This window comes from Panthera pardus, unplaced genomic scaffold (assembly GCF_024362965.1).
Source record: "Panthera pardus isolate Hobbes unplaced genomic scaffold, ASM2436296v1 HiC_scaffold_6, whole genome shotgun sequence".
Lineage (NCBI taxonomy): Eukaryota > Metazoa > Chordata > Mammalia > Carnivora > Felidae > Panthera > Panthera pardus.
Genome location: NW_026526991.1, coordinates 18,319,388 through 18,346,640, shown reverse-complemented (window position 1 = coordinate 18,346,640; position 27,253 = coordinate 18,319,388). Strand labels below are relative to the sequence as shown.

The window sequence follows — 27,253 nt, the reverse complement described above, 5'->3', positions numbered from 1 at the left end:
GCACATGTAAAAGCTGTGTTTGGGTCTGTGATGAGGAGGAGGACAATGCAGGTGACAATGACAGTGATGGTGAAGGTGTCCCTTCTTGGCATGCTACTCAAAGCAGACATGAAATACTTTATTACCAAGGACTGAAATCTTCGTAGCTGGCATGCTGTAGAGAAAGGAGCAGTTAAACACTAACAACCCAGCGTCCTGGAGCCACAGAGGACACTCAACAGTGTCACCCAGCAAGTGTCTCAGCACCTCTTCTGCCTTTCCCAAAGAGGAGACCATCCCCTCCCGAGTTACCACACTAAGAACAGACACCAGAGGAGAGGTGTGCTAACCCAGGAGGACCAAGCTGGAAGCCGGGAGAAGGCAGAAGGGCAGCCCTGGGTAGAGGAAAGCCAGTCCCACATCTTAAGTAAGTGACAGCAACACAATAGGGGATATTGGAGGGAGCAAACTGCCTGAAAAATGTTACTGATTAAAAACCCTTGTCTCAGGGGTGCCTGAGTGGCTCAGTCAGTTGAGCATCCGACTTTTGATTTGGGCTTAGGTCACGATCTTGTGGTCTATGAGTTCGAGCCCCGCATCAGGCTCTGGGCTGACAGCGGGGGTCTGCTTGAGATTCTCTCTCTCTGTCCCTCTCCCTCTCTCTCTCCCTCCTTCAAAAAAAAAAAAAAAAGCCCTCACCTCAAAACAATTTTGAATGGTTAGAGACAGAGATTACAACAGTCTGCAAAAAAATGAATGTGGGTGGCCATCAAGAAAGTGACATTCCACCGGGGTCCCTGGGTGGCTCAGTTGGTCAAGCGACCGACTTCAGCTCAGGTCATGATCTCACAGTTCATGGGTTTGAACCCTACGTCAGGCTCTGTGCTGACAGCTCAGAGCCTGGAGCCTGCTTCAGATTCTGTGTGTGTGTCTCTCTCTATGCCCCTCTCCACCCCCAAAAATAAATACACCTTTAAAAAAATGAAAGTGACATTCCACTAAGGGAGGACACACAGCTCAGCAAAAATGGGGCAACTCAGGACAGGAAATCCAGACCCAACTTGCAGCTACACTGAGATAAGGGTAGAGGTTTGTGTAGCTGCTGTCTATGACATTGGCCCATTTTAATAATATGATGATAATAATAATGATGAAGAGTGATTGAGCACCCACTATGTGCTAGGCACCATTCAGAGCACGTTGCATGTTGATTGCAGGGACAGGTGACGGTAGGGGTTTGAAACAACTTGAAGAACGTCTCTTCATAGCCATCAAATGAGCTCAACAGAAATAAAATTAATTAACAAAACGATTTGAACAATTTCTAAACAAAGCCATGAAAGTTATATGTATTTTTTTAAGGCAAACTGATTAGTGATGTATATGAACAGGTCCTAGACTATGGAGTCTCCATGGCCACTGGCAGGCTGACCTCTACTTCCCAGCAACTTCTAAAATAGAATATTTGACCTCCTAAAATCTAGGACAGTTTCTCTCTAAGAGTGATCCATAAAACACTGGATCTGGAAGTTTCGTTTGCAAGGGAGGGTCTTTAAAAATTGGAAAATACTGCTTTAAGCAAAGTTGAACTATTTTCGGTTGGTTTTGTTACATTATGCTTTACCACAGGACTTCTCAGAACCTCTAATGGGCTAATGAGCATGGTTAATCCATAAGAAAGGACCATCAAGGGCAGGGTTTTCCAAATTATTTGATGAGTGAATCCTCCCCTGGGTCTCCTGCAGCATCTCCCGGAACTATTTTAGGAAATGCAAGTGTGAGTTCATTTTATCATTTCCCCAGGTATCTAGCCCATTCCAAGCCCCAGATATTTAGTCATGTCCTTCAGAGAGAAAAGAATCAAAAAGAAGTCTCCAATGTCTTTCCCTGGTGGAAGGAAAGGTTAAGGCAACACACCCGTGCGACAGATAAGCCTCCAGATCTCATTGGCTTCACACAATAGTTGCTCATTTTTCCTCAAGCAACAGTCCCATGCAGGCAGAATCACCCAGGAAGCCTTGAAAATCACTAGTTCTGTGCCCCGCACCCAGAAGTGCTGATTTGATTGTTCTGGATGAGGGCCGGACATTGGGGGATTCCTTCTAAACTCCTCCAGGACCCTAAACCAGGATTGAGACGCACTGAACCAAGGGATGGTAAGAACTTCCTCATCTGGCATCTTCCAGTCAGACCACTGGGTTAGCCTCTGAAGGGCCTGTCTGTATTGGAAGTTTCTTAGATTATTGAGCCATATAATATAATGTTATTTCCAAAACTCAAAGAGAGAAGGACTGCAGAGAGAGAAGAATTATTTAACCAAAACTAGTGTCTATAACTGCATGAGTCTCTCAGTTCTCAGTGTCATGAAACACAGGCTTATATGCCTGACTTGTGGATAAGCCCAGACTTTATCCTTTCTGGTTCTGGGGCCTGACATTTTTCCATCATGTCAATGAGACTGGAACACCACCTCTTAGCTATTTATGCATTAAATAATCATTGTTTCAGGCAGTAGAGGGGAGTGGTTCATAGTACTGACCCTGAGGCCACACAGTTTGAAAACTGGATGCCCACCTACTAGCTGTGCGACCTTAGAAAAGTTGCCTAACCTCTTTGCCTCAGTTTCCTTCTCTGTAAAATGGGGAAAATAACTATTTCACTAAGAGTTGTGAGGACGAAACAAGGTAATCCATGGAAAAGTCTAGAATAGTGACTAGCACACAGAACGTTTTCAACAAATGTTGACTGTTGCTATTTGTTTTTATTATTTTCAAATGCAGGCCTCTGCTCCAGGCTCTTAGAGATACCGAGAAGATGAAGGCCTCTCTCTGTCCTCAAGGAATTCACAATTGGGCCTGGGAGACAGATATACAGACAGATGGATTGTGACAGATGTGACTGGGCTTTCCTAGTATTACATGCAAAATGCTGGGAGGGTTTCCCAGGTGGTATTGGAGGGGCAGGACAGGAAGCCTTCCCCAAAGAGGTGGCATTTGACCTAGACCTTGAACGGTAAGATGAGACCTATACACTCAGTCATCTGTTAGGACGTGACATGGAAGAGAGGAAGGGAAGATCGAAATGCCCCCTGTTGGCAACTACAAAGAGACATGTTTTTGCAACAGAGTCTGGCAGCCGTGCCAAAGTGACGGCCACCACCCTCTCCCAAGTCAAAGCCCCGAACTCCTGCAGCATTCCCCCTGTGGGATCGTTCCTGTTTATGGGGACTCCCACAAATACTGCCTGGCACCAAGATTGGGACTTTGCATTCGGAGAGAGGGGCCTGCAGTTTTCCATGGTGTGGCTGGATACGTGTCCGTGGGGCTGTGGGTCCAGGAGCAGCCAGGACCAGAAGCGGGATGGGCAGAGCCCTGGGAGGTGGGAGCTCGTTCTTGGGAGTTGCACGAGGCACAAAAATTCCAGAGCATGTCTCCGCCTCAGCCCCTTCAGGATATCCTGTCATTCAACCAAGACATATATAGAGTCGAAAGTGGCCAATTTCACCACGACCCCTGAATTGGCCATTTTTCCTGTCTCGAGGCAGTTCTCACATATCATCTGCTTCAATCCAGGAAAAAGAGGGGGAAGGATTTGAAAGCAAACACTGAAATGAAAGAGAATTCGCTAGGAGTTCATCAGACTAGGTTAGAATAGCTGAATAGTTCCGACAGGTGCCTGGAGCCAGAAGGAGCAAATATTTTCTCACTATGCTACAAAAGTTCATGCTTTTTCTTCTTGGATTGGTGGTACAAAATTTCTGCTCCCCGCCTGAAACTACAGAGCAGGTAAGATGAGACTCGCATTTTTGTTGTTGTTGTTGTTATGTTCATGGTATGTTAAAAACCTTTCTGCTTTCCTCTGTTGTGATGGGTAAAGGGTACTCTCTGGACTTCATAAAATAAAGAGAAAGGCTGCAGCGAATAGGATCCTAATGGTCGTGAACCATCTTTCCAAAGGTGAGCTCACCCAGTTGGTTCTATTCCTATGCCAAACCCCGTTGTTAGGAACTCTGTCGCTCGTGCAAATGTTCCTCTTTCCATTGCAGATGTTGGTATCTCCCTGGGGCAGGGGTGTTTCTTTTGTGTTAATAATTCACTGTGAATACCTCCCATTGCATCATTTTGAATATAGAAAATAACCACGGCTGAAGACAGATGAGCAGACAGATGTTCTAGGGAATTGTAGGTGATGTCTGGCTGAGAAACAGTGTTACAGAATGCATCGGGAACTCATCCTTTCTAGCTTCCACAGAGTTGTAGTAGAAGTACCCAAAGGGGTGTCTGGGTGGCTCAGTTGGTTAAGTGTCCAACTTCGGCTCAGGTCATGATGTCACAGTTTGTGGGTTGGAGCTCCATACCGAGCTCTATGCTGACAGCTCAGAGCCTGGAGCCTGCTTCGGATTCTGTGTCTCCCTCTCCCCTGCTCACACTTTGTGTCTCTCTCTCAAAAATAAATAAAACATGAAAAAAGAAAAAGAGGGGTGCCTAGGTGGCTCAGTCGGTTAAGCTCCCAACTTCAGCTCGGGTCATGATCTCACGGTTTGTGGATTCGAGCCCCGTGTCAGGCTCTGTACTGACAGCTCAAGAGCCTGGAACCTGCTTTGGATTCTGTGATTCCCTGTCTCTCTGCCCTGCCCCTGCTCACGCTCTTGCTCTCTCTCTCTCTCTCAAAAATAAACATTAAAAAATTTTAAAAAAAAGAAAGAAAGAACGAAAAAGAAGTACCCAGGGTGGTAGGGTCAGCATCTCTCGTGAAACCCACCAGAACACCAACATCTCAAGCAGGCTCACGTGAGCTGTCTTTTTTTTTTTTTAACAACACTTATTTATTTTTGAGAGAGAGAGAGCATGAACAGGGGAGGGTCAGAGAAAGAGGGAGACACAGAATCTGAAACAGGCTCCAGGCTCTGAGCGGTCAGCACAGAGCCCGACGTGGGGCTCGAACCCACAGACCGCGAGATCATGACCTGGGCCGAAGTCAGATGCTTAACCGACTGAGCCACCCAGGCGCCCCTCACATGAGCTGTCTTAATAGAGCAAGTTGGGTATCAGATGTGCAGCTAGGTCAGCCGAAACGAGGGGTAGGAACAAGGCAATCTGAGTGATTTATTTAAAATGCATTTCCCCAGGCATGATTTCTATTCATCATAAAACTTAAACATGATTCTGCATCTGAGCCAGGCAAATATTTATCCCTACCGACTCGACGCCAGTTGGATGTCCTCTGATAATGCTTTTCACGAAAATGCTGGAAGCTAGCATAACGGTTTCATGCTCCAGCTTAGAGGTTTGAGAGTGGTGAGTTTGAACCGTGGCTCTCATATGTTTGTTTATCAACTATGTCTGAGGACCGGTCACTGTGCTCCACAGCTTACTAGTGGTCCAAGCCTGAGCAGATTAATTCATCTCTCTGAACTGCAGTTCCTCCCCCGACAGTGCTCCACAAACAGCCAGAATCATCATCTTCATTGTCATCATCACCATCAGCAGCATCGAGTGCTTGCTTAAGTGCAGAAATCAGGCCTTGACCAGGGTTTAAAGCTGAGTTTGCTTTTCAGAGGAGACTGTATAAGAGACCAAATAAGCCATTCCATTTGAAAAGGACAACTTGAAAGTCAAGAGATTTCTTGAAAAGCAAGTATTAAACCTGACCTTTTGAGAAAGAAAAGAAAAAGTAATGTCCTTCCATCCGCTTATCTAAGTGGGAAAACCTAATACAAAGAAAAGACGGTTTTAACAGATGTAGAGGCTTCATGACCATTAAAGGGAGTTGATTCAAACTCTAGCTAAGGGTGGCTTTTACTATTATTCCATAAAGAATATTCCAGGGCTATTTTGGTTCATAATGATCATCAAATGAAAGCTGCCCATAAAAACAGATTTTATTTTTCTATGTGCCGTTGTATAGCATGCAGGGAAGAGGAATAAGCTAATCAAGGAATCAAAAGACCTAGGAATGCAAGCTGGTGCAGCCACTCTGGAAAACAGTATGGAGGTTCCTCAAAAAACTAAAAATAGAACTACTCTACGACCCAGCAATTGCACTACTAGGCATTTATCCACGGGATACGGGTGTGCTGTTTCAAAGGGACACATGCATCCCCATGTTCATAGCAGCACTATCAAAAATAGCCAAAGTGTGGAAAGAGCCCAAATGTCCATAGATGGATGAATGGATAAAGAACATGTGGTACATATATACAATGGAGTAATACTCGTCAATCAAAAAGAATGAAATCTTGCCATTTGCAACTACGTGGATAGAACTGGAGGGTATTATGCTAAGTGAAATTAGTCTGTCAGAGAAAGACAAAAATCATATGACTTCACTCATATGAGGACTTTAAGAGACAAAACAGATGAACATAAGGGAAGGGAAACAAAAATAATATAAAAACAGGGAGGGGGACAAAACAGAAGAGACTCATAAATATGGAGAACAAACAGAGGGTTACTGGAGGGGGTGTGGGAGGGGGGATGGGCTAAATGGGTAAGGGGCACTAAGGAATCTACTACTCCTGAAATCATTGTTGCACTATATGCTAACTAATTTGGATGTAAGTTTTAAAAAATAAAAAATTAAATTAAAAAAAAAAAGGAATCAAAAGACCAAAAGCTTACAGTGTGGCCTTGGCAAGTCACAGAACCTCCCCTCACCTCAGTTTTCTCCCCCCTAGAATGGGGATGATGATACCTCCCTGTTTATCTTCAGCATAGTCAAGATCAAATTAGATGATGCTCTTGGAAGTACGTATAACCATAAATTTCTCTGTAAAAATAAGACTTCTTCTTATGCAGCCTTTATATATTTCAGTAAACTTAGAAGTAGTTATGACATTCTCACCACCCCTACCTAGTGCTGGCCTGTGTGCTATTTGTGGATGAGAGTAAGTAAGAAGTAAGAGACAGGGTCCCCTCCCACAGGGGTTTTTAAATGGAAAACAAAGACAACAAAATGTGTTCCACTGGCCAACCACATGAAGAGAAGAAGTTGAGAAAAGGAAGAGAGATGGGGGTGGTTTTGTGGAAATAGTGTCTTAAGCAGGGGCTTGAAAGATGAAGTTTGGGGAGCCAAGAGGAGGAGGAAGCACATTTCTATCCAAAGAGACAGTAAGCAAAACACAGAGGTGGGGACAGAGAAGCATTACGGGAACTAGCATTTACTGCCTAAAATATTCCAGATACTGGGCCAGGCAATTTGCACATATCATTTAAAGGTCTCCATAACCTGGAGAGTGATTATTTGCACCTCCCCATCACAGAGAATGGCAAAGGGTGAAGAATTCGTTCAAGACTGTACACTTAGCAAGATACAGAGCTTGATTCCAATCTTAGGTTTTTTGACTCCCACATTTTGTCTCTCTTCATTGTATGAAACTGCTTCTTCTTAAACTTGATGGGAAATGAAGGAGATTAGAGAGAGGGGACCAAATCTATTTGGGAGAACCACCACCAACATCTTGGACAATGAGAGATCCTGAAGACAGGGCCAACGTGGGTCTGCATCATTCATACTAGCAGTTGATTCGCTACTGCTTAATGTTGCTAAGTGACTGTTTCTAGTGGGTCTGTTGTATTTCCTACAACGCATTCAATCAACAAATATTTTACTAAGCACTACTATGTACCAGGCACTGTTCTATGTGCTTGGGAAATATTCAAGGACCAAACAGAAAAAGATCACTGCCTGTTGGAGCCCATAGTCTAGCTGAATTCTAATCAAAATGTTGCAAACACCTTTGGAGCAGGAACTATATGCTTTGTAGCATTTAGCACCCAGACTAGACTATTGCTGTAGAATCAATGCTGAAAGAATATTCTTGAGACCTGTTGATCTATGACCAACTGACCCTAAATAACCACTTTAAAATTTTTCCCATTTGGAAAGTGTACTCTCTATTTCAGGATTCCCAATTGGGTAAGTGTATGTAATGAAGTTACCTTGCTTTATTGGATTCCACACTTTAGATCAAGGACAGCAAACAGGTGGTACAAGCAGTCTCCTTCATCACCTACAGCCATGGCAGACATTGCTTGTTGATCCCAACACTCTTTCTACATAAGGTTGAAGGCAACCAGCCAGTCATTACCAATCAACCTGTCGCCATCCCTGTCATTCCACGGACATGAAGCCAATGGGAAAGATTGGCCAACCAAGGTTCTGCTAATGGGACTTGATTTTTTTTTATGTCTTCACAGGCAAAAAGGTGTGATAAGACATCTCTGCTTACAATTAGGACTGAGTGCCGATCCTGCTTGCTCAACTTAGAAATTAATTGCCCAGATGGTTACACAAAGGTTACCAATGGCTCCGTAGGGGTTCGAGACTGCAGGTACTCATGAGAAAATAAATGTACTCAAGTCTTGAAATTTAAGGGATTGTGAATCTAAATGGAAACTTCCCATCTCAAAAACTACAAAGCATTTCCGTGATTTTCCCTTACTTTAGGATTACATTCAATCCAAACTCACAACTTACAACCTTGCATCTAAAAAATATATTTTTGATTCACATTTCCATACAAAATTGACTATATTGCATTGCACACAAACATTTTCCCCTCATCGTGCCCTTCTTTATTTTAAAAATCTGGGTTTTTTTCATTTGGAAAGTTTCTAGTCAGAACATGGACTGAAAAGCCATGGATCTGGCAGTCATCTTATTAGCCAGCTATGGATCCTGATACTAATTAGAACCTAACGAGAGAAGACAAAGGAGTTACAGCTTCATACATTTTCTGTGAGCATTGCATTACTGAAATCCTCTAATGATTCAAAACTCTCATAATTCAAGGCTAATCCTTGCAAAGGAAGACAAGCAGTTTCACTTACTGGCTAATGCAAGCAGCCACACAGCTCAAGTGTCAACACAATGTTCAGTATACTAAGTCTACTGATTTAGACATTAGACATCTCTCAATGAGCTCATTCCTAATTCAGGGATGAAGGATCAGTACTATTTCTTATTTTGTATAAAATGGAAACTTAATACTGTTATATTACACTATTTTAAATTCATGTTCACTTAATATGACCACGATATATTCTATGACCAAAATCATCAATTTTAATAAAAGCTTTCTGGGGCATGTGGGTGGCTCAGTTGATTGAGCATCCAACTCCTGATTCGGCTCAGGTCATGATTACAGAGTCATGAGATCGAGCCCTGGGTTGGGCTCCACACTGAGCATGGCACCTGCTTAGATTCTCTCTCTCTCTGTCTCCCTCTACCTCTCTCCCCTGCTCTCCCTCTCGCTGTCTCTCTCAAAGTAAAAATTTTAAAAAAAGCTTCCCAAGACTAACTGACCTAGAATTAGCAAGCATACGCAACAGGTGACCATTCAGGTACCAAAATGGTCACACATTTTGACCAGATTCTCTTAGGAAGTATATAAAGATTTAGGATTCGAGGTTAAAATTATACGATGGCTTTATTGAAGAACTCTTTGTACTGGCAACTTTTTTTCATGGCCCAGGTGGGCACTTGGTTATGTCCTCCCCACCCTACCATCCCCCCTCCAACACACACACACACACACACACACACACACACACACACACAGGATAAGATTATTATACTCGTGCTCTCTGTTGCAGAATTGAAGACTTTGATCGGTCATTCATTTATGCTGAAATGAACCCAAGATTGGCCCCTGAGGGGATGTTTCATTCTGCCCTTGGCTCTTCCTCTTCCCATCTTTGCGAAGAGATGCCCCTGCCATCTCTTCTCAAGCTTCCAGAGGAATTGTCAACTCTGTCTCTGTCTTGACGGCCCATAAAGCCAGTAACTCAGGGACTAGATTAGAAGTACAACCTTAAACTCACCTGCACACTATTCTTAATAGCCCAGTTGAAAGAAATGATATTCCTGAAGAATCGTCTCTAGATACACTAAAGTCAAATCCTGGAATAAGCCATCCATGCAGAGATTCCATCAAAATAGACAATGGTGTTTAGCCTCCATAGAATTGCTATTCCAGATCTGTACCTCAGATGGTATAAAAACTGTTCTAAGAAATTCATCATTACATCTCCCTTGAGGATATTGTGACATATATTGCCCACTACACTACACCACCTCTCACAGAAATGTTTACATATAGAGTCCCTGCAAAAGACATTCTCATCCTAGGCAGTTTGATCCAGAGATCCTGTGCATCCCAGAACCTACGATCTTTTCCTTCTTGTATTAGCTGCGACAAGTGTGACGTCCACCGGTAACATGTACCCAGAGCCTAACACTATTTCCTTTATCTACCAGCCCCACTTCTGACATCATTTCACCTTTATTTTCGTTGTGCTCTGATATTTCACCTTTATTTTCATTGTCATCCGTTTTATACAATTAAAGGTAAATCATGATTAAGTTTTATTCTCCCTAGACAGCAAAATTCTGTTCAATCTATGTTTTTTAACATATAGGCAAGTGTAAAGAAAGACCTAAATAAAAACATAGGAAAATCCCACTGCCCAGAGTTAACTGAATTGCTCTGATCATGGGTTTATGTCTTCTCCTTCCTCTCTAAGGTACACCTTTGAAATCAGGAAGTATTCGCTGTCTCTCCCTGGATGCCGCCATATCTGTAGGAAGGACTATGTCCAACCTCAGTGCTGTCCAGGCCATTGGGGCCCAGACTGCATGGGTAAGTGGCACAGCACTTTTCTTGGACTTTGATACTTGATTTTCAATGTCCCATTTCACAGAAAATTGAAAGGAAGGAAGTCTGATAAAAGGAGAGTGTCAGCACTTTTTTAGAAAATTCCATCTCAGTCTATATGTAGAAAATCTTTCTTGCCCTGTCAGCTTTTACAAAGAAATCTGCTTTCCTCCAGTTAGAGATCTCTCTTTAAGAGAATTCCCTTACAAGTCAGAAAAAGGGACAATTGAAAGGATATCCATTTTTATAAAAAAGATAACTGATCATAGAGAGGATGTAAGAATTCTGGGCTACTATAACCCCAAGTACAATTTTCTTTAAGGTGAGATTTTATTATAGCATCTCAAAGAATGTAGTTATTGTTTGACAACAGAAATAATAGTTAAATCTACTAAAACTTTAATCTTAAGATGGAATCAAACTCTATAAGGACCAGTTCCACTGTAAGAAAAACTACTAGTCAAATCTGAGCCAATGGTATAGTTAGACTTCTGTGGTCAAGCATAACATTTGTGAGCTAAAATTGAACTTCTATCATGATTAAGGATGTTAACACTCAAGTAGTAACTAGGTCCTTGCTAGGATAGGCAAATTATGAAAAATCTCTTTTTTTTTCCCTTGGATAGTAAAAAATCAGGCATTTTAATTCATGCATTTACCATTTTTCCCCATTTTTCAGCGTAATGAAACATCTCCTTAAGAATCCACTTAAGGAGAGGGGCGCCAAGAAGGCTCAGTTGGTTAAGCGTCTGACTCTTGGTTTCAGCTCAGGTCATGATCTCATCGTTTGTGAGTTTGAGCCCTGCATCGGGCTCTCTGCTGACAGCATGGAGCCTGCTTGGGATTCTCTCTCTCTTTCTCTCTCTGTCTTTTCCCTGCTCACATTCTCTCTCTCTCTCTTTCTCTCTCTCAAAATAAATAAACTTTAAAAAAAAGAATCCATTTAAGGAGAGAGATTAGTTCTCTTTTGCTTTTCTTTTTTTCTGACTAAAATAATACAAGCAAATTGCACACAGCTTGCAAAGTTTAGAAAGGTATAGAGAAAGAACAAAATAGCAAAATAGAAACTTCTTTCTGTCACATATAGGAAACCCTAAACGGTTTAGCTCATTTCCCTGGTCTTTTTTTTCCCCATGTGGCTTCTAAACAGTCGAGGCTTCTTGTCTGATGTTGACACTGCTTTTTTTTTTTTTTAAGTTCATTTAGTTATCTTGAGAGAGAGCAAGCGAGCAGGGCGGGAGCGGGGGGAGCAGAGAAAGAGGGAGAGAGAGAGAATCCTAAGCAGGCTCTGCACCGTCAGTATGAGGAACCTGATGTGGGGCTGGAACTCACGAACCGTAAGATCATGACCTGAGCTGAAATCAAGAGCCAGATACTTAACCAATTGAGCCACCCAGGTTCCCCTTACACTGTTGTTGTTGTTTAAACTAATGATAAAATGAATAACAACTTCCATTTATTCAACATTTCTGACATTAAGCACCAGAGAGGTATCAGCCTGTATTACCTCCTTTAATTCTTAAAACACATCTTTGAGTTAGACATTTTTATCTCCATTTCGCCTGTGAGGAATCAGAGATTTAAAGATGATATCTTACCAATTTCTTTTGGCCTGATCAATGATAAAGCAAGTTCAAGTTCAGGGCTGCCTGTCACCAAAGCCTGCTGTCTTTCTACTCTGCCCCATTGCTGGAACAGAGCTTATTAAAAAAGAAAGAAAGGAAAGGGAGATCCTCCAAATGTGTTTCTAACTTCCCTCTTGATTGGTAGGTCCCTTTAGCCCTCCCAGTCAATGACTGGGTTATGCTCCTTATCCTGAAAAGGTCAAGGTTGGGGTTCAGGAAATCCTGGCCTTCTCTCTATTGACTGTTCTGTCGGGTTCACACCAGCATGGGGGCACTGCGTGATCGTGTGTTACAACAGAATCAAGTGATTAACCCACCCTTCCAGATTTCAAGACCTTTTTTAGCTCCAGATGTGATCACGCTCACATTCAGTTCTTAGAGACATCCTGATATGATACAAAAACTTTTAGGTCAGTTTTTCTCTTTCTAACCCACAAAAACTAATCTGATGCTGTTATTGAACAGAACCCCTGTAGACAAGGCTTTGCCCAGGATACAGCAACCAAAGTCAGCATGTGCAACAGAAGGAATGGCAATGTGCAACAGAACAGAACAGAAAGAATGTCCCCCACAGCCAGGGGGACAAAAAGACACTAGTCCTGCTCCCACGTTTTGGCTTGAATCCAGTTCTGTCACTGGGCGAGTTAATTGCTGCCATGCCAAATGGGGGTACAAAGTCCTACTCTACAAACCTGTAGTAATATTAAAATATTAATGTAGATGAGAGTGCTTGACAGAGGGACACAAAGAAGGCACTTTAATAATGTTTTATAAATAAATGAATGAGTAACAGTCAAAACAGACTGTTACTGAAATGAAAGCCAAATAAAGTGGCATTCTTTCTTTGAGCCCTTCTTAAACAGCAGGTAACTCCTAAATGTGAGCAGGCAAACGGGATCCAAAATCTTCAGTGGGCTTCATGCCGTCACAATGTGCCAGGCGCGAATGGGGCAAGGCTCCTGCCTGCCATTGAGTGTGCGCGGTTCCTCGAGGGGTCACACATTTCCTTCTGCTGCGTCTTGAGGCCCGAGAAGCAAAGTATGTGAAAAGCAGGGACTGGACAGATGGTCATTCTTCTATCCTCTTGTTGGAGCAAAAGGACACTTCCCTTTATCTGCATCTTCCAAACATACCAAATGTCTCCAAAGGCTTCCTTCCTTTAGTTCAGGAAAGAGATAAATGTTCTACTTGGCTGTATATTTCACCTCTCACATTCTGTGGTGATGACAAGTGAGATCTTGCCTATCGCTTGACATTTCCGCAAGGATAAGGCCATTTCAGAGCTGCTGACGTGTGCCCATACATCTTTTTGAGGAAGCCCAAGCCCTGGAATGGCCTTCTTTCCAAGGCAATCATGGCATCCAGTTCCTTTTCAAAGCATGAACAAATACACTCACTCTGGATACCTCTGGGTTACTTCTAAAACTGTTTTAAGAGTGCCTTATTCCAACTAGAAAATAACACTTGTTTCAATTCTGAAAAATCAGAAAACACAAAAAAGCACATTGAGAAAAAATTACTCATCGTCTGCTGAAATTAAGAATAAGGCATGAATTCTCACTTGGGGGGGAAAAAAGATATGTCATCCTGACATAAGGAAGTTGTTTCTACCCAGATTTAACTTGCTTCTCCCTCATTAAAACTTGTACTGCTCTATCAGATCAGCACATAGAAGTCTTTATTCTATAGCACAAAAACATATTTTTAATGTTGAAACAATCACATTTCAACAACCAATATCCTACTTGAGAGGAAATAGATTTTTTTTTTATTGGAACATCCCAGTTCTTTTTATTCCACCATGAACATTAACTGATTTGGGCAACAACTCAAAGTAATGGAAAAAGAATGCAGGCAAAAGGGTTACACAAAAATTGGACTGTGGCCAAAACAACCTGATTACTTCAAAGGGAAATGGCCTTGATTCTTCTTTTTGAGGGCAGCGTCATCAAATTCTGCACATGCATTTTTTCTTCTGCTGTATTATTTGTGTTTCCAGATCTCTTTCTTTCCTGTTCTATGTTTCTTGCCATTCACTGCACAGGTTGTAAATAACGGACTTCTACATATTTGAAACCAGTCTTCTAGGCACACTCCTTTCGGCTTTGAGTAAGAAATAAAGCTGCGTTCACACGAGGAACCTATTTCACATCAGTTTCCCAGGGAGACAATTTCAGCCAGAGCTATAAGTGGTGCATATTCTCTGCCTGAACACTGTGAGCCAAGCTTTTAAACAAAGGTGGTCACGTGACGAAGTAGGCATTTCTGGTGTTCATTGGGAGAGAAAATTACAGGGAGGACTTTGGCCAAGATCTTGCTGCCCGGGAAGTTTATTATCTTCCTTTAAAGAAACAGAACTGCTGATGATTTGCTGACAGCTTATAACAGGTGAGCCTCCTGCGTGAGGAAAGTCCCAACACAAGAGACCACCAGAGTATCTAGTAACCAACAGGAAATGTGATAATGACCTAAAAGAGTTTTATCAGCTATTTGAGCCTCACAGTGCATCAGAAATGTGCTCTTATAGCACATTCTGTAATATCTTTTCAAGTATGGTTGCTGAGAACATCAATGTTATCATCTTTCTTCATAATGGGGACCTGAGGTGGTTGAAACTGATTTGAGAAACAGGAATAAAGTTGACACTTTGGCCTTAACATTTTTATTTAAAAACTGAACAAGTCATTTCATAAATTTTGAACTTAAACCGTTCAGCTAAGGATATAAAGTGCACACCCTTTGTACTCCCACCCTCCGGCTGTCTTTTTCCCAAAGTTCCCTCCAGGGTTGGCCAACTCATAAAAATCAAGCATTTATTGAGCACCGACTATATGCTGCACATAATCGCATATATAATAGATAGGTCTAGTCCCTACCCCCAAGGAGCTCACAGGTTAATATAAGAAAGAGACACAAAAGCAGACGAGGAGAATCAGTCATACCTGAGAGCCCCACAGAGGACCTGGGGATTGGGAGGAGCTTTGCAGTTTGCCCGAAGGCAGTCAGCTGGTAAGTGCAAAGGGCATGTCTCATGGGAGAGACCCAGCTCTAACCCGCTACTCTCCCCTGTTTCCCCAAATGACTGCTGGTTTTGCCAAGTCAACTGCTGGGAAAGCTGCCTGCCTCTCTCTAGCCTTCTCCTAGAAAACTTGCTTCCACCATTAGCCAGATGCCTGTCGCTGCCTGGAGTCGATGCCATGACCCCTGGGCTCCCTCTCGTTCTAACCTTTAACTGAGAGGACATGTGGTTTTACAGTAAGATGGCTCACAGACCCCAAAGTCGGATCGGCCTCTGGTCCCAGCATGCCCCATACTCTTGTTCTGGGACCTTGCAAGTTCCTTACTCTCTCTGTAGGGCTATCAGATTCAGTAAACGACAATGGAGGACACCCAGTTAAAATAATTACAGAGAAATAACATACATGCATAGTGTTTGGGACATACTTATTCTAAAAAATTATTCATTGTTTTATCTGCAATTCAAATTTAACTGGCATCCTACATTTTATCTGGTAACCCCTTCCTTCGGCCTTAGTTTTCTCATCTACAAAATGGAAATAATGATGCCAATACGGCTACCTCCAAAGTCGTGCTGAGGATTAGGTGAGCTCACACATACATAGGACTTAGGATGCGCCTGAAAGATGGCAGGTGTTCAGAATATGCTAGTTACCATGTCTGTCTTTTGTGGTTCTCAGATCACTGGCTGGCCTCTTTATTCCGGCGGATGTGTCTTGGTTAGATTTTTTATTCTAAGGTACTGATCTTGTACGCTCTGGCTTCGTGGTTCAGGACTCGAAATCTTGAGTCAGGCCTGACTGCAATGCCCATTCCAGCACTTACCAATCATGTGATTTGTGGCAAGTTACCTACCTCTCTGGGCCTCAGTTTTCTTATCTATCACCTGAAGATAATGATGATGATAATGATGTCAACAGCATCCATGCCTTCCTCAGTTGTTGTGAGAATGAGACTGTGCATGTAAGGTACTTAGCGACAGTAAATGCTCAGTGAATTCTGTCTGTCTGTTGTCAGGCTGATAACTCACAGTGCTGGCAGCCTGGTTGAAGATGTTCCTGTGTATCCCAGTTTTTATGTAGCTTATGGCCCTTAGGTCTATTATTTTTCTTCCCACCATTGTCTGCCCTTCTGTGGACTCTATGGGCCACTCTGATACCTCAGGCCAAACCAAAGGTCTGCTCTTCGGAAATGTGGGGACAGGAGCCTGGGTGGCTCAGTCGTTAAACGTCGGACTCTCGGTTTCAGCTCAGGTCATGATCTCGAGATTTGTGAGTTCAAGCCCCACATCCCAGAGCCCGCTTGGGATTCTCTCTCTCCCTCCCTCTCTGCCCCTCCCCTGTGTGTGTTCTCTCTGTCTCTCTCTGTCTCAAAATAAATAAATAAACTTAAAAATTTTCAAAAACAAAAAGAAATGTGGGAAAGGTAAACATCAGTCTGCGTAAGCTGCTATAAAAGAATACCATTACAACAGACATTTATTTCCCACTGTTCTGGGGGCTGGGAAGTCCAAGATCAAGAGGTTACAGGGTGCCTAGGTGTCTCAGTTGGTTGAGCGTCCAACTCTTGATTTCAGCTCAGGTCATGATCCCAGGGTCATGGGATCAAGCCCTGCATTGGGCTCTGTGCTGATCATGGAGCCTGCTTAAGATTCTCTCTCTCTCTTTTTCTGTCTCTCTCCCTCTTCCTCTGTCCCTCTCCCCCTCTTGAACTTTCTCTCTCTCTCAAATAAAAAAATTAAAATTAAAAAGAAAATTAAAAAAACAAGATGCTACAGATTTGGTTCCAGGTGAAGCTCTTCTGTCCCCATGAGGCAGAGAAAGAGAAAGTGCTCTGGTCCCTCTTTCCCTTCTTATAAGGACACTAATCCCTTCATGGAGTCCCCACCCTCATGATCTCATCTAAACCTAATGACCTCCCCAAAGCCCCACCTCCAAGTGCCATCCTGTTGGAGTTTAGGACTTTAGCATATGAATTTGGGCTGGCACAGACATTCAGTCCATAACTGTAAGGATTCACCTTGGCCTTTAGCCCATGGATCACAAGCCACTGGAGACAGGGCTGGGCCAGGATGATATACCTGCTAAGAGAAAGCCTTCCCTCCTCTGCAGAATATGTGATGTTGAAGATCAGGAAGATTTCAAGGAGACAGCAAATTAATACTCAACCAGTAGATGCCTTCACCCACAGGCAGACACCCAATGGGACCTGAATAAAGTGAGCTGCTCATCTCAATGAGAAGTATGTGTTGAGACACCTCTTTAGAAATAAGTCTAGAGCACTGAACCTGGCCTCACCAGCCCCTTCCTGCCCATGGCAACAGGAATGAAGGCCCCTTTTCTGTTCAGGCTAAATCTCATTTCACTTTCTTGTGAAAACACAAACAGAAAACATTAACAGCCTTGAAAATAATTGTAGGCATTCACTGAATCTTGATTACTTAATTAAATGAATGGTTTGTAAACACATTTAGACCACGGAAAATAATTTTAAGCCGTCCACATAGAGAAGCACAATTCTGAGCCTTTAAAGTCAGAGCTCAGTGGGAATTGCCATCTCCAAGTCTGACAGCCGTGTGACCTCATTAACGGTCCTGACTGAGGCCCTACCTCGCTTCCACATCCTCTTAGGTAAAATGGCTATCGTTAACACTTCGTGGGGTGAAATGCCAAGGGCACTACATGTGATGTAATTGTAAACCTTGGCATGTCATCCAAGGCTTAGACTGCTAACAATAACAATGAAAAGAACAGCACAGAAAGGAGACAAAACCAAGTCAAGTTGGTCTTTTTAAGACCGACATCTGGCCTATGAAGGTGTTCAGTAACAGTCTGCCAAATGGTGATGTGGCCCTGAAGAAATGCTTCCTGAACATCCTTGTTCCAGAACTATACTGAAGTATTCAGATGAAAAGGTTCAGAGATCAAAGGTAGAAAACTGAAGGACTTTAACCATGTGTTCAAGAGTAGCCCTTTCCAATTCCACTGTCTTCCCCTGTTTTCCTTTCTGGTGAGTCTAATCATAGAAAAGGACATCTCTAAGGACTAAACAGAAGTCAGGTTTCATTGTTTATTTACGGGGACATTGACTACATTTTCTAAACCTAGCATTAGGGCACATGATGAGCTAATGGATTGTTCTCCCTTTTTTTTTTTTTTTGAAGTTTATTTATTTATTTTGAGAGAGACAGAGACAGTGCGAGTGGGGAGGGGCAGAGAGGGAAGGAGACAGAGAATCCCAAGCAGGCTCCATGCTGCCAGCGTAGAGCCCAACGCAAGGCTTGAACTCAAACCCTGGAGATCATGACCTGAGCTGAAACCAAGAGTCAGACGCTTAACTCACTGAGCCACGCAGGTGCCCCGTGTTCTCTTTTTTTTTTTTAATTTACATGCAAAGTAGTTAGCATATAGTGAAACAATGATTTCAGGAGTAGATTCCTTAGTGCCCCTTATCCATTTAGCCCATCCCCCCTCCCAAAAACCCCTCCAGTAACCCTCAGTTTGTTCTCCATATTTATGAGTCTCTTATGTTTTGTTCCCCTCCCTGTTTTCATATTATGTTTGTTTCCCTTCCCTTATGTTCATCTGTTTTGTCTCTTAAAGTCCTCATATGAGTGAAGTCATATGATTTTTGTCTTTCTCTGACTAATTTCACTCAGCATAATACCCTCCAATTCCATCCACGTAGTTGCAAATGGCAAGATTTCATTCTTTTTGATTGCCGAGTAATACTCCATTGTAATTCCATTGTATATATATACCACATGTTTTTTATCCATTCATCCATAGATGGACATTTGGGCTCTTTCCATACTTTGGCTATTTTTGATAGTGCTGCTATAAACGTGGGGGTGCATGTGTCCCTTCAAAACAGCACACCTGTATCCCTTGGATAAATGCCTAGTAGTGCAATTGCTGGGTCGTAGGGTAGTTCTATTTTTAGTTTTTTGAGGAACCTTCATACTGTTTTCCAGAGTGGCTGCACCAGCCTGCATTCCCACCAACAATGCAAAAGAGATCCTCTTTCTCCACATCCTCGCGAACATCTATTGTTCCCTGAGTTTGTAATGTTAGCCATTCTGACAGATGTGAGGTGGTATCTCATTGTGCTTTTGATCTGTATTTCCCTGATGATGGGTGATGTTGAGCATTTTTTCACGTGTCGGTTGGCCATCTGGATGTCTTCTTTGGAGAAGTGTCTATTCATGTCTTTTGCCCACTTCTTCACTGGATTATTTGTTTTCTGGGTGTTGATTTTGATAAGTTCTTTATAGATTTTGGATACTAACCCTTTATCTGATATGTCATTTGCAAATATCTTCTCCCATTCTGTCGGTTGCCTTTTAGTTTTGCTGATTGTTTCCTTCACTGTGCAGAAGCTTTTTATTTTGATGAGGTCCCAGTAGTTCAGTTTTGCTTTTGTTTCCCTTGCCTCTGGACATGTGTTGGGTAAGAAGTTGCAGTGGCCAAGATCAAAGAGGTTTTTCTTGTTTTCTCCTTGAGGATTTTGATGGTTTCCTGTCTAACATTTAGGTCTTTCATCCATTTTGAGTTTATTTTTGTGTCTGGTGTAAGAAAGTGGTCCAGGTTCATTCTTTTGCATGTCGCTGTCCAGTTTTCCCAGCACCACTTGCTGAAGAGACTGTCTTTATTCTGTTGGATATTCTTTCCTGCTTTGTCAAAGATTAGTTGCCCATACATTTGTGGGTCCATTTCTGGGTTCTCTATTCTGTTCCATTGATCTGAGTGTCTATTCTTGTGCCAGTACCATACTGTCTTGATGATTACAGCTTTGTAGTATAGTTTGAGGTCTGTGATTGTGATGCCTCCTGCTTTGGTTTTCTTTATCAAGATTGCTTTGGCTATTTGGGGTCTTTTCTGGCTCCATACACATTTTAAGATTATTTGTTCTAGCTCTGTGAAGAATGCTGGCATTATTTTGATAGGGATTGCATTGAATATGTAGATTGCTTTGGGTAGGATTGACATTTTTAACAATATTTGTTCTTCCTATCCAGGAGCATGGAATCTTTTTCCATTTTGTGTGTGTGTGTGTGTGTGTGTGTGTGTGTGTGTGTGTGTGTCTTCTTCAATTTCTTTCATCAGCTTTCTATAGTTTTCAGTGTATAGATTTTTCACCTCTTTGGTTAGATTTATTCCTAGGTTTTTAATGGGTTTGGGTGCAACTGTAAATGGGATCGATTCCTCAATTTCTCTTTCTGTTGCTTCATTGTTGGTGTATAGGATTTCTAAATGCAACTGATTTCTGTGCGTTGATTTTATATACTGCAGCTTTGCTGAATTCCTGAATCAATTCTAGCAGTTTTTTTGGTGGAATCTCTTGGGTTTGCCATATAGAGTACCATGTCATCACGAAAGAGTCCATATAGAGTGCCATATAGAGTACCATGTCATCACGAAAGTTTGACCTCCTGCTGGCCGATTTGGATGCCTTTTATTTCTTTGTGTTGTCTGATTGCAGACGCTAAGACTTCCAATACTATGTTGAATAACAGTGGCGAGAGTGGACATCCCTGTCTTGTTCCTGACCTTAGGGGGAAAGCTCTCAGTTTTTCCCCACTGAGGATGATATTAGCGTTGGGTCATTCATATATGGCTTTTATGATCTCGAGGTATGTGCCTTCTATCCCTACTTTCTTGAGGGTTTTTATCAAGAAAGGATGCTGTATTTTGTCAAATGCTTTTTCTGCATCTATTGAAAGGATCATATGGTTCTTGTCATTTCTTTTACTGATGTGATGAATCACGTGAATTGTTTTGTGGATACTGAACCAGCCCTGCATCCCAGGTATAAATCCCACTTGGTCGTGGTGAATAATTTTTTTAATGTATTGTTGGATCTGGTCGGCTAATATCTTGTTGAGGATTTTTGCATCCATGTTCATCATGGAAATTGGTCTATAGTTCTCCTTTTTAGTGGGGTCTCTGTCTGGTTTTGGAATCAGAGTAAGGCTGGCTTCATAGAAAGAGTTTGGAAGTTTTCCTTCCATTTCTATTTTTTTGGAACAGCTTCGAGAAATAGGTGTTAACTCTTCCTTAAATGTGTGGTAGAATTCCCCTGGAAAGCCATCTGGCCCTGGACTCTTGTTTTTTGGGAGATTTTTGATTACTAATTTGATTTCCTTACTGGTTATGGATCTGTTCAAATTTTCTATTTCTTCCTGTTTCAGTTTTGGTAGTGTATATATTTCTAGGAATTTGTCCATTTCTTCCAGATTGCTCATTTTATTGGCAACTAATTGCTCATAATATTCTCTTATTGTTGTTTTTATTTCTGCTGTGTTGGTTGTGATTTCTCCTCTCTTATTCTTGATTTTACTCATTTGGGTCCTTTCCTTTTTCTTCTTGATCAAACTGGCTAGTGGTTTATCAATTTTGTTAATTCTTTCAAAGAACCAGCTTCTGGTTTCATTGATCTGTTCTACTGTTTTTTTTGTTGTTGTTGTTATTGTTTTCTATATCATTAATTTCTGCTCTAATCTTCATTATTTCCTGTCTTCTGCTGGTTTTAGGTTTTATTTGCTGTTCTTTTTCCAGCTCCTTAAGGCATAAGGTTAGGTTGTGTATCTGAGACCTTTCTTTCTTCTTTAGGAAGGCCTGGATTGCTATATACTTTCCTCTTATGACCACCTTTGCTGTGTCCCAGAGGTTTTGGGTTGTGGTGTTATCATTTTCATTGGCTTCCATATACTTTTTAATTTCCTCTTTAACTTCTTGATTGGCCCATCCATTCTTTAGTAGGATGTTCTTCAGTCTCCAAGTATTTGTTATTTTTCCAATTTTTTTCTTGTAGTTGATTTACAGTTTCATAGCGTTGTGGTCTGAAAATATGCACGGTATGATCGCGATCTTTTTGTACTTACTTAGGGCTGATTTGTGTCCCAGTATATGGTCTATTCTGGAGAACATTCCATGTGCACTGGAGAAGAATGTATATTCTGATGCTTTAGGATGAAAAGTTCTGAATATATCTGTTAAGTCCACCTGGTCCAGTGTGTCATTAAAAGCCATTGTTTCCTTGTTCATTTTTGATTAGATGATCTGTCCTTTGCTGTGGGTGGGGTGTTGAAGTCTCCTACTATTATGGTATTACTATCAATGAGTTTATTTATGTTTGTGATTAATTGATTTATATATTTGGGTGCTCCCCTATTTGGCACATAAATGTTTAAAATTGTTAGGTCTTCTTGGTGGATAGACCCCTTGATTATGATATAATGCCCTTTTGCATCTCTTGATACAGTCTATTTTAAAGTCTAGGTTGTCTGATATAAGTATGGCTACTCCGGCTTTCTTTTGTTGACCATTAGCATGATAGATGGTTCTCCATCCCCTTATTTTCAATCTGAAGATGTCTTTAGGTTTAAAGTGGGTCTCTTGTAAACAGCTGATAGATGGATCTTGTTTTCTTATCCATTCTGTTACCCTATGTCATTTGATTGGAGCATTGACTCCATTGACGTTTAGAGTGAGTACTGAAAGATATGAATCTATTGCCATTATGATGCTTGTAAAGTTGGAGTTACTGATGGTGTTCTCTGGTTCTTTCTAATCTTTGTTACTTTTGGTATTTATACGTGTGTGTGTGTGTGTGTGTGTGTGTGTGTGTGATGTATGTATATATTCATCTTTTCTTCCCTCAGAGAGTCCCCCTTAAAATTTCTTGCAGGGCTGGATTAGTGGTCACAAACTCCTTTAATTTGTGTTTGTCTGGGAAACTTTTTATCTCTCCTTCTATTTTGAATGACAGCCTTGATGGATAAAGAATTCTTGGCTGCATATTTTTCTGATTCAGCACCCTGAATATATCCCGCCACTCCTTTCCGTCCTGCCAAGTTTCTGTGGATAGGTCTGCTGCAAACCTGATCTGTCTTCCCTTGTAGGTTAGGGACTTTTTTTCTCTTGATGCTTTCATGATTCTCTCCTTGCCTGAGTATTTTGTGAATTTGACTATGATATGCCTTGTTGGTGGTCAGTTTTTGTTGAGTCTAATGGGGGTCCTCTGTGCTTCCTGGATTTTGATGTCTGTGTCTTTCCCCAGGTTAGGAAAGTTTTCCACTATGATTTGCTCACATAACACTTCTACCCCTATTTCTCTCTCTTCCTCCTCTGGGACTCCTATGATTCTGATATTGTTCCTTTTTAATGAATCACTGATTTCTCTAATTTCTTAAATTGTGCTCTTTTGCCTTAATCCCCCTCTTTTTTCTGCCTCATTATTATCTATAAGTTTGTCCTCTATATTTGCTGATTCTCTGTTCTGCCTCCTTCATCCTTGCTGCCGCTGCATCCATCTGTGATTGCATCTCAGTTGTAGCATTTTTAATTTCATTCTGGCTATTTTTTACCTCTTTTATCTCTGCAGGAAGGGATTGTAATCTATTTTCGACTCCATCTAGTATTCTTATTATCGTGATTCTAAATTCTGGTTCAGACATCTTGCTTGTATCTGTGTTGGTTAAATCCCTGGCTGTCATTTCTTCATGCTCTTTTTTTGAGGGGTAAATTACATTGTTTTGTCATTTTGAAGGGAGAAAAGGAATTAATTAGGTAGGAAAATTGAAATTAAAAAATTTAAACACACACACACACACAAATAGAACAGATGATGCTAGATCCTAGGTGTGTTTAGGTCTGGGTGTTGAAAGTGGTTTGACAGATTAGAGAAAAAAAGGGGGAAAGAAAAAAAAAAGGAAATCATTTGAGAATTTGAAAAAGTGAATGCACTGAAGTAGACTAAAATGAGATGATGGGAGTAAAATAGAATTTGAAAAAAATTATACAAAGGTAAAGAATATAGTAGAAAAAATTAAAGAAAAATATTTTTAATAAAAATTAAAAATAAAAATTAATTTTTTCTCTTTCTGTATTCAAGAAAAAGAAACAAAAAAGAGAAAAAAGGAAATCGTTTGAAAATTTGAAAAAGTAAATACGCTGACGTAGACTAAAATAAATGATGGAAATAAAATAGAATTTGAAAAAATTTACACAAACAAAAGATATGGGAAAAAAATTAAAGACAAATATTTTTAATAAAAATTGAAAATAAAAATGAATTTTTTCTTTCTGTACTCAAGAAAAGTAGTGTAAAAGAGAAAAAGAAAGAAAGAAAATTGAATAGATGGACTTGCTAACAAATTGAGATAGGACTGAAATTACTTCGTTTTCCCCTTGAAGTCAGACTATGTAGCTCTTTATAGTTCATAAACTAAGTAGGCAGTGAGACTTATATTCTTGAAGAAGGAGGTTGGCCCTATTGGGCAGGGCTAAGTGTAACAGCTCCGTTCTCCAGTAGATGGCGCTGCTAGCACACTGGGGTGGATTATTGCGGCGCTCGGAGGTGCCTAGGAGCATGGGCGGGAGTAGTGAAAAATGGCGCCACCCAGCCACCCAGTCTGTTCTCCCCGATCAGCAATCACGCACCCGTCCTCTGTCTTCAGCTTTTGTCCACTTCCCACTCCTTCACTGTCCGTGACCAAGTCCCAGGCAGTACCTCTCTCCCGAGTTTTGTCTCAGATGCGGCTGTTTTCCCCGGCCCCTTACTTCCGAAGGACTGCGGCTTTGACCGGTCCGCCCCTCTGCGAGAGGGTCTCACCGAGCAATGGCTGAATGAGCAATGGCCGAATGTCGGCTGCACCCAGGAATGCTTGCCGGACCCTGCTGCTGCCGGTGCCCCGAGACTGCGGCCAGGTGCCAGCCCACCCCAGAAAAATTTCGCGAGATAATGTAGCAGCAGCTTTTCAGGGATTATGTTAAATCACAACACCAGGCTTCACCCTTAACGACCTTGTTCCGGCACCAGCGAATGTGGCCGTTCTCTGGGGTCTGCTGGCACCAGGTGGCTTCAACAATCTCTACCAAATGTCCTTCCAGCAGTGGAACCGCTTTTCCCCAAGTGGCCCGAGAACCTCCCAGACCCCACTCTGCTCCTGGGGATTCGCCCTTCCCACCAGAGCACCGCCAGGTATGGAGCTGCGGAGTTGCAGCCTTCGCGCTCCCCTTGTTCACAGTCTTAATGGAATTTGAACCCTCTCCTTTCTCCCTTTTTAGTTTAGTCCCTGCGGCTGTTTCCCATTTTCCACTTTCTCTCCAGATGCTTTTGGGGAGGGGTACCTTTCCCGTATTCTCCCTCCCGTCTCCACCTGCAAAAGCACCTCTCTTCCACGGCTTCTTGCTCCCCAAGTTCACCTCTCCGCGCCACATACCTGCTGAATTCTGTGGTTCAGGTTGTGCAGATTGTTGTGTTAATCCTCCAATCAGTTTTCTAGGTGTGTAGGATGGTTTAGTGTTGGTCTGGCTGTATTTCATGGACGCGAGATACACAAAATCTTCCATGTTCTTCCACCACCTTGGCTCCTCCCCTCTTTTATTCTTAATTTATAAATTTCATACAGTAAAACCCACCCTTTTCAGTATGCAGTTATAGGAATTCTGACAGACCTAGTTTGTATAAAACCACCACAATTAACCTAGAGAAGCTATTCAATTCCCCCCAAATTCCCTTTGCTATCAAGTCCCCCTACCCCTCATCCCCCAAGTCCTGGCAAATACTAATTTGTTTCCTGTGCCTGTAATTTTACCTTCATGTCATACAATTGGAATGATACAGTGTGTGCCTTTTGAGTCTGGCTTCTTTCACTTAGCATAATGCATCAAGGTTTGTCTGTGTTGCTGTCCGTGTCCGTAGTTCATTCTTTTCTAATGCTTCATAGGCTGTCGTGACCTGGCTGCAGCCAGTCAATCCATTCACCAGCTGGGAGACATTTGGGTTTGTTTCCAGTCTGGTGCAACTAAGAATAAAGCCGCCATTGTGCGCATGCTCGCACAGGTTTTTATAATAACCTAAGTTTCCATTTCACCTGGCAAAATACCCAGAAGTGGGAGTCCTGGTTGTACGATCAATGCATGTTTCACTTGGTAAGAAACCGCCCGGCTGTTTTCCAATGTGTGTGTATCATTTTGTCATTCCTACCAACGTGTGAGACTTCCATTTTTTAGCGTCCTTGCTAGCAGTGGATAGAATCAGATTTTTGAAAAGCTTTTGCCATTGTGTGAAGCGGCATTTCATATTTTAATCTGTGTATTTCATATTTATCATATGCGTATTTGCTACTCATCTATCTTTCAAGTTGTTTGCTTTCTTGATTATTGAGAGTTCCTTAAATGTCTGAGATACAAATCCTTCATGTAATACGTGATTTGTAAATATTTCTTTGCAGTCTGTAGCTTGTCTTTTTTCTCTCCTAACACTAAGTTTTGATGAGCAAATGTTCTTAATTTTGGTGAGGTCAAATATATCAATTTTTCTTTTATAGATAGTGTCTTTTGTATCATATTTAGAAATCCTTGCCTAACCTAATATCACAAATATTTTCTTTCATCTTTTCTTCTGGAAGCTTTATAATTTTAGGAATTATGTTTAGGTGTATCATCCATGCAAGTTCATCTTTGTATATGATTTGAGGTACAGATCAAGGTTCGGTTTCTTACATATAAATACCTAATAATTCCAGCATTGTTTCTTGAAAAAACTGTCCTCTCCTCATCGGATTGCCTTTGGACTATTGTAGAAAAAGCTGACCATCTCTGTATGGGTCTATTTCTGGACTCTCTATTCTGTTCCGGTGATCTGCGTGTACATCCCTTTGCCATACCACGCCATCAAGATTACCATATCATCACACTAAGTAATGAAATCAGGTAGTATAAGTCTTCCAACTTGGTCATTTTCAAAATCGTCTTGGTCATTCTAGCTTCTTTGTTTTTCCAGGTAAAATTTAGAATCATTTTGTGACTATCTACCAAAAAGCCCTGCTAGAATTTTAACTGGAATTACATTGAATCTATAGGTCAGTTTACAGAGAAGGGACTTTTTAAAGTATTGAATCTTTTAAACTATAACCACACTGTATTTCTCCATTTACTTAAGACTTCTTTTATTTTGTTAGTGTTTT

The 27,253-nt window shown here is 41.6% G+C and overlaps 1 protein-coding gene across 3 annotated transcripts in view; it reads left to right on the top strand.

Moving 5' to 3' along the window:
- The first annotated feature begins 3,471 nt into the window (after window positions 1-3,471).
- Window positions 3,472-27,253, top strand: part of STAB2 (stabilin 2) — a 164,681-nt gene continuing 140,899 nt past the window's right edge. For all 3 annotated transcript variants that reach the window (XM_053895983.1, XM_053895982.1, XM_019446618.2), the window contains exons 1-3: window positions 3,472-3,764; window positions 8,178-8,311; window positions 10,506-10,621. In XM_053895983.1, coding sequence (XP_053751958.1) covers window positions 3,687-3,764; window positions 8,178-8,311; window positions 10,506-10,621 — 328 coding nt within the window. In that variant the 5' untranslated portion in view covers window positions 3,472-3,686. The remainder of the gene's footprint in view (window positions 3,765-8,177; window positions 8,312-10,505; window positions 10,622-27,253) is intronic.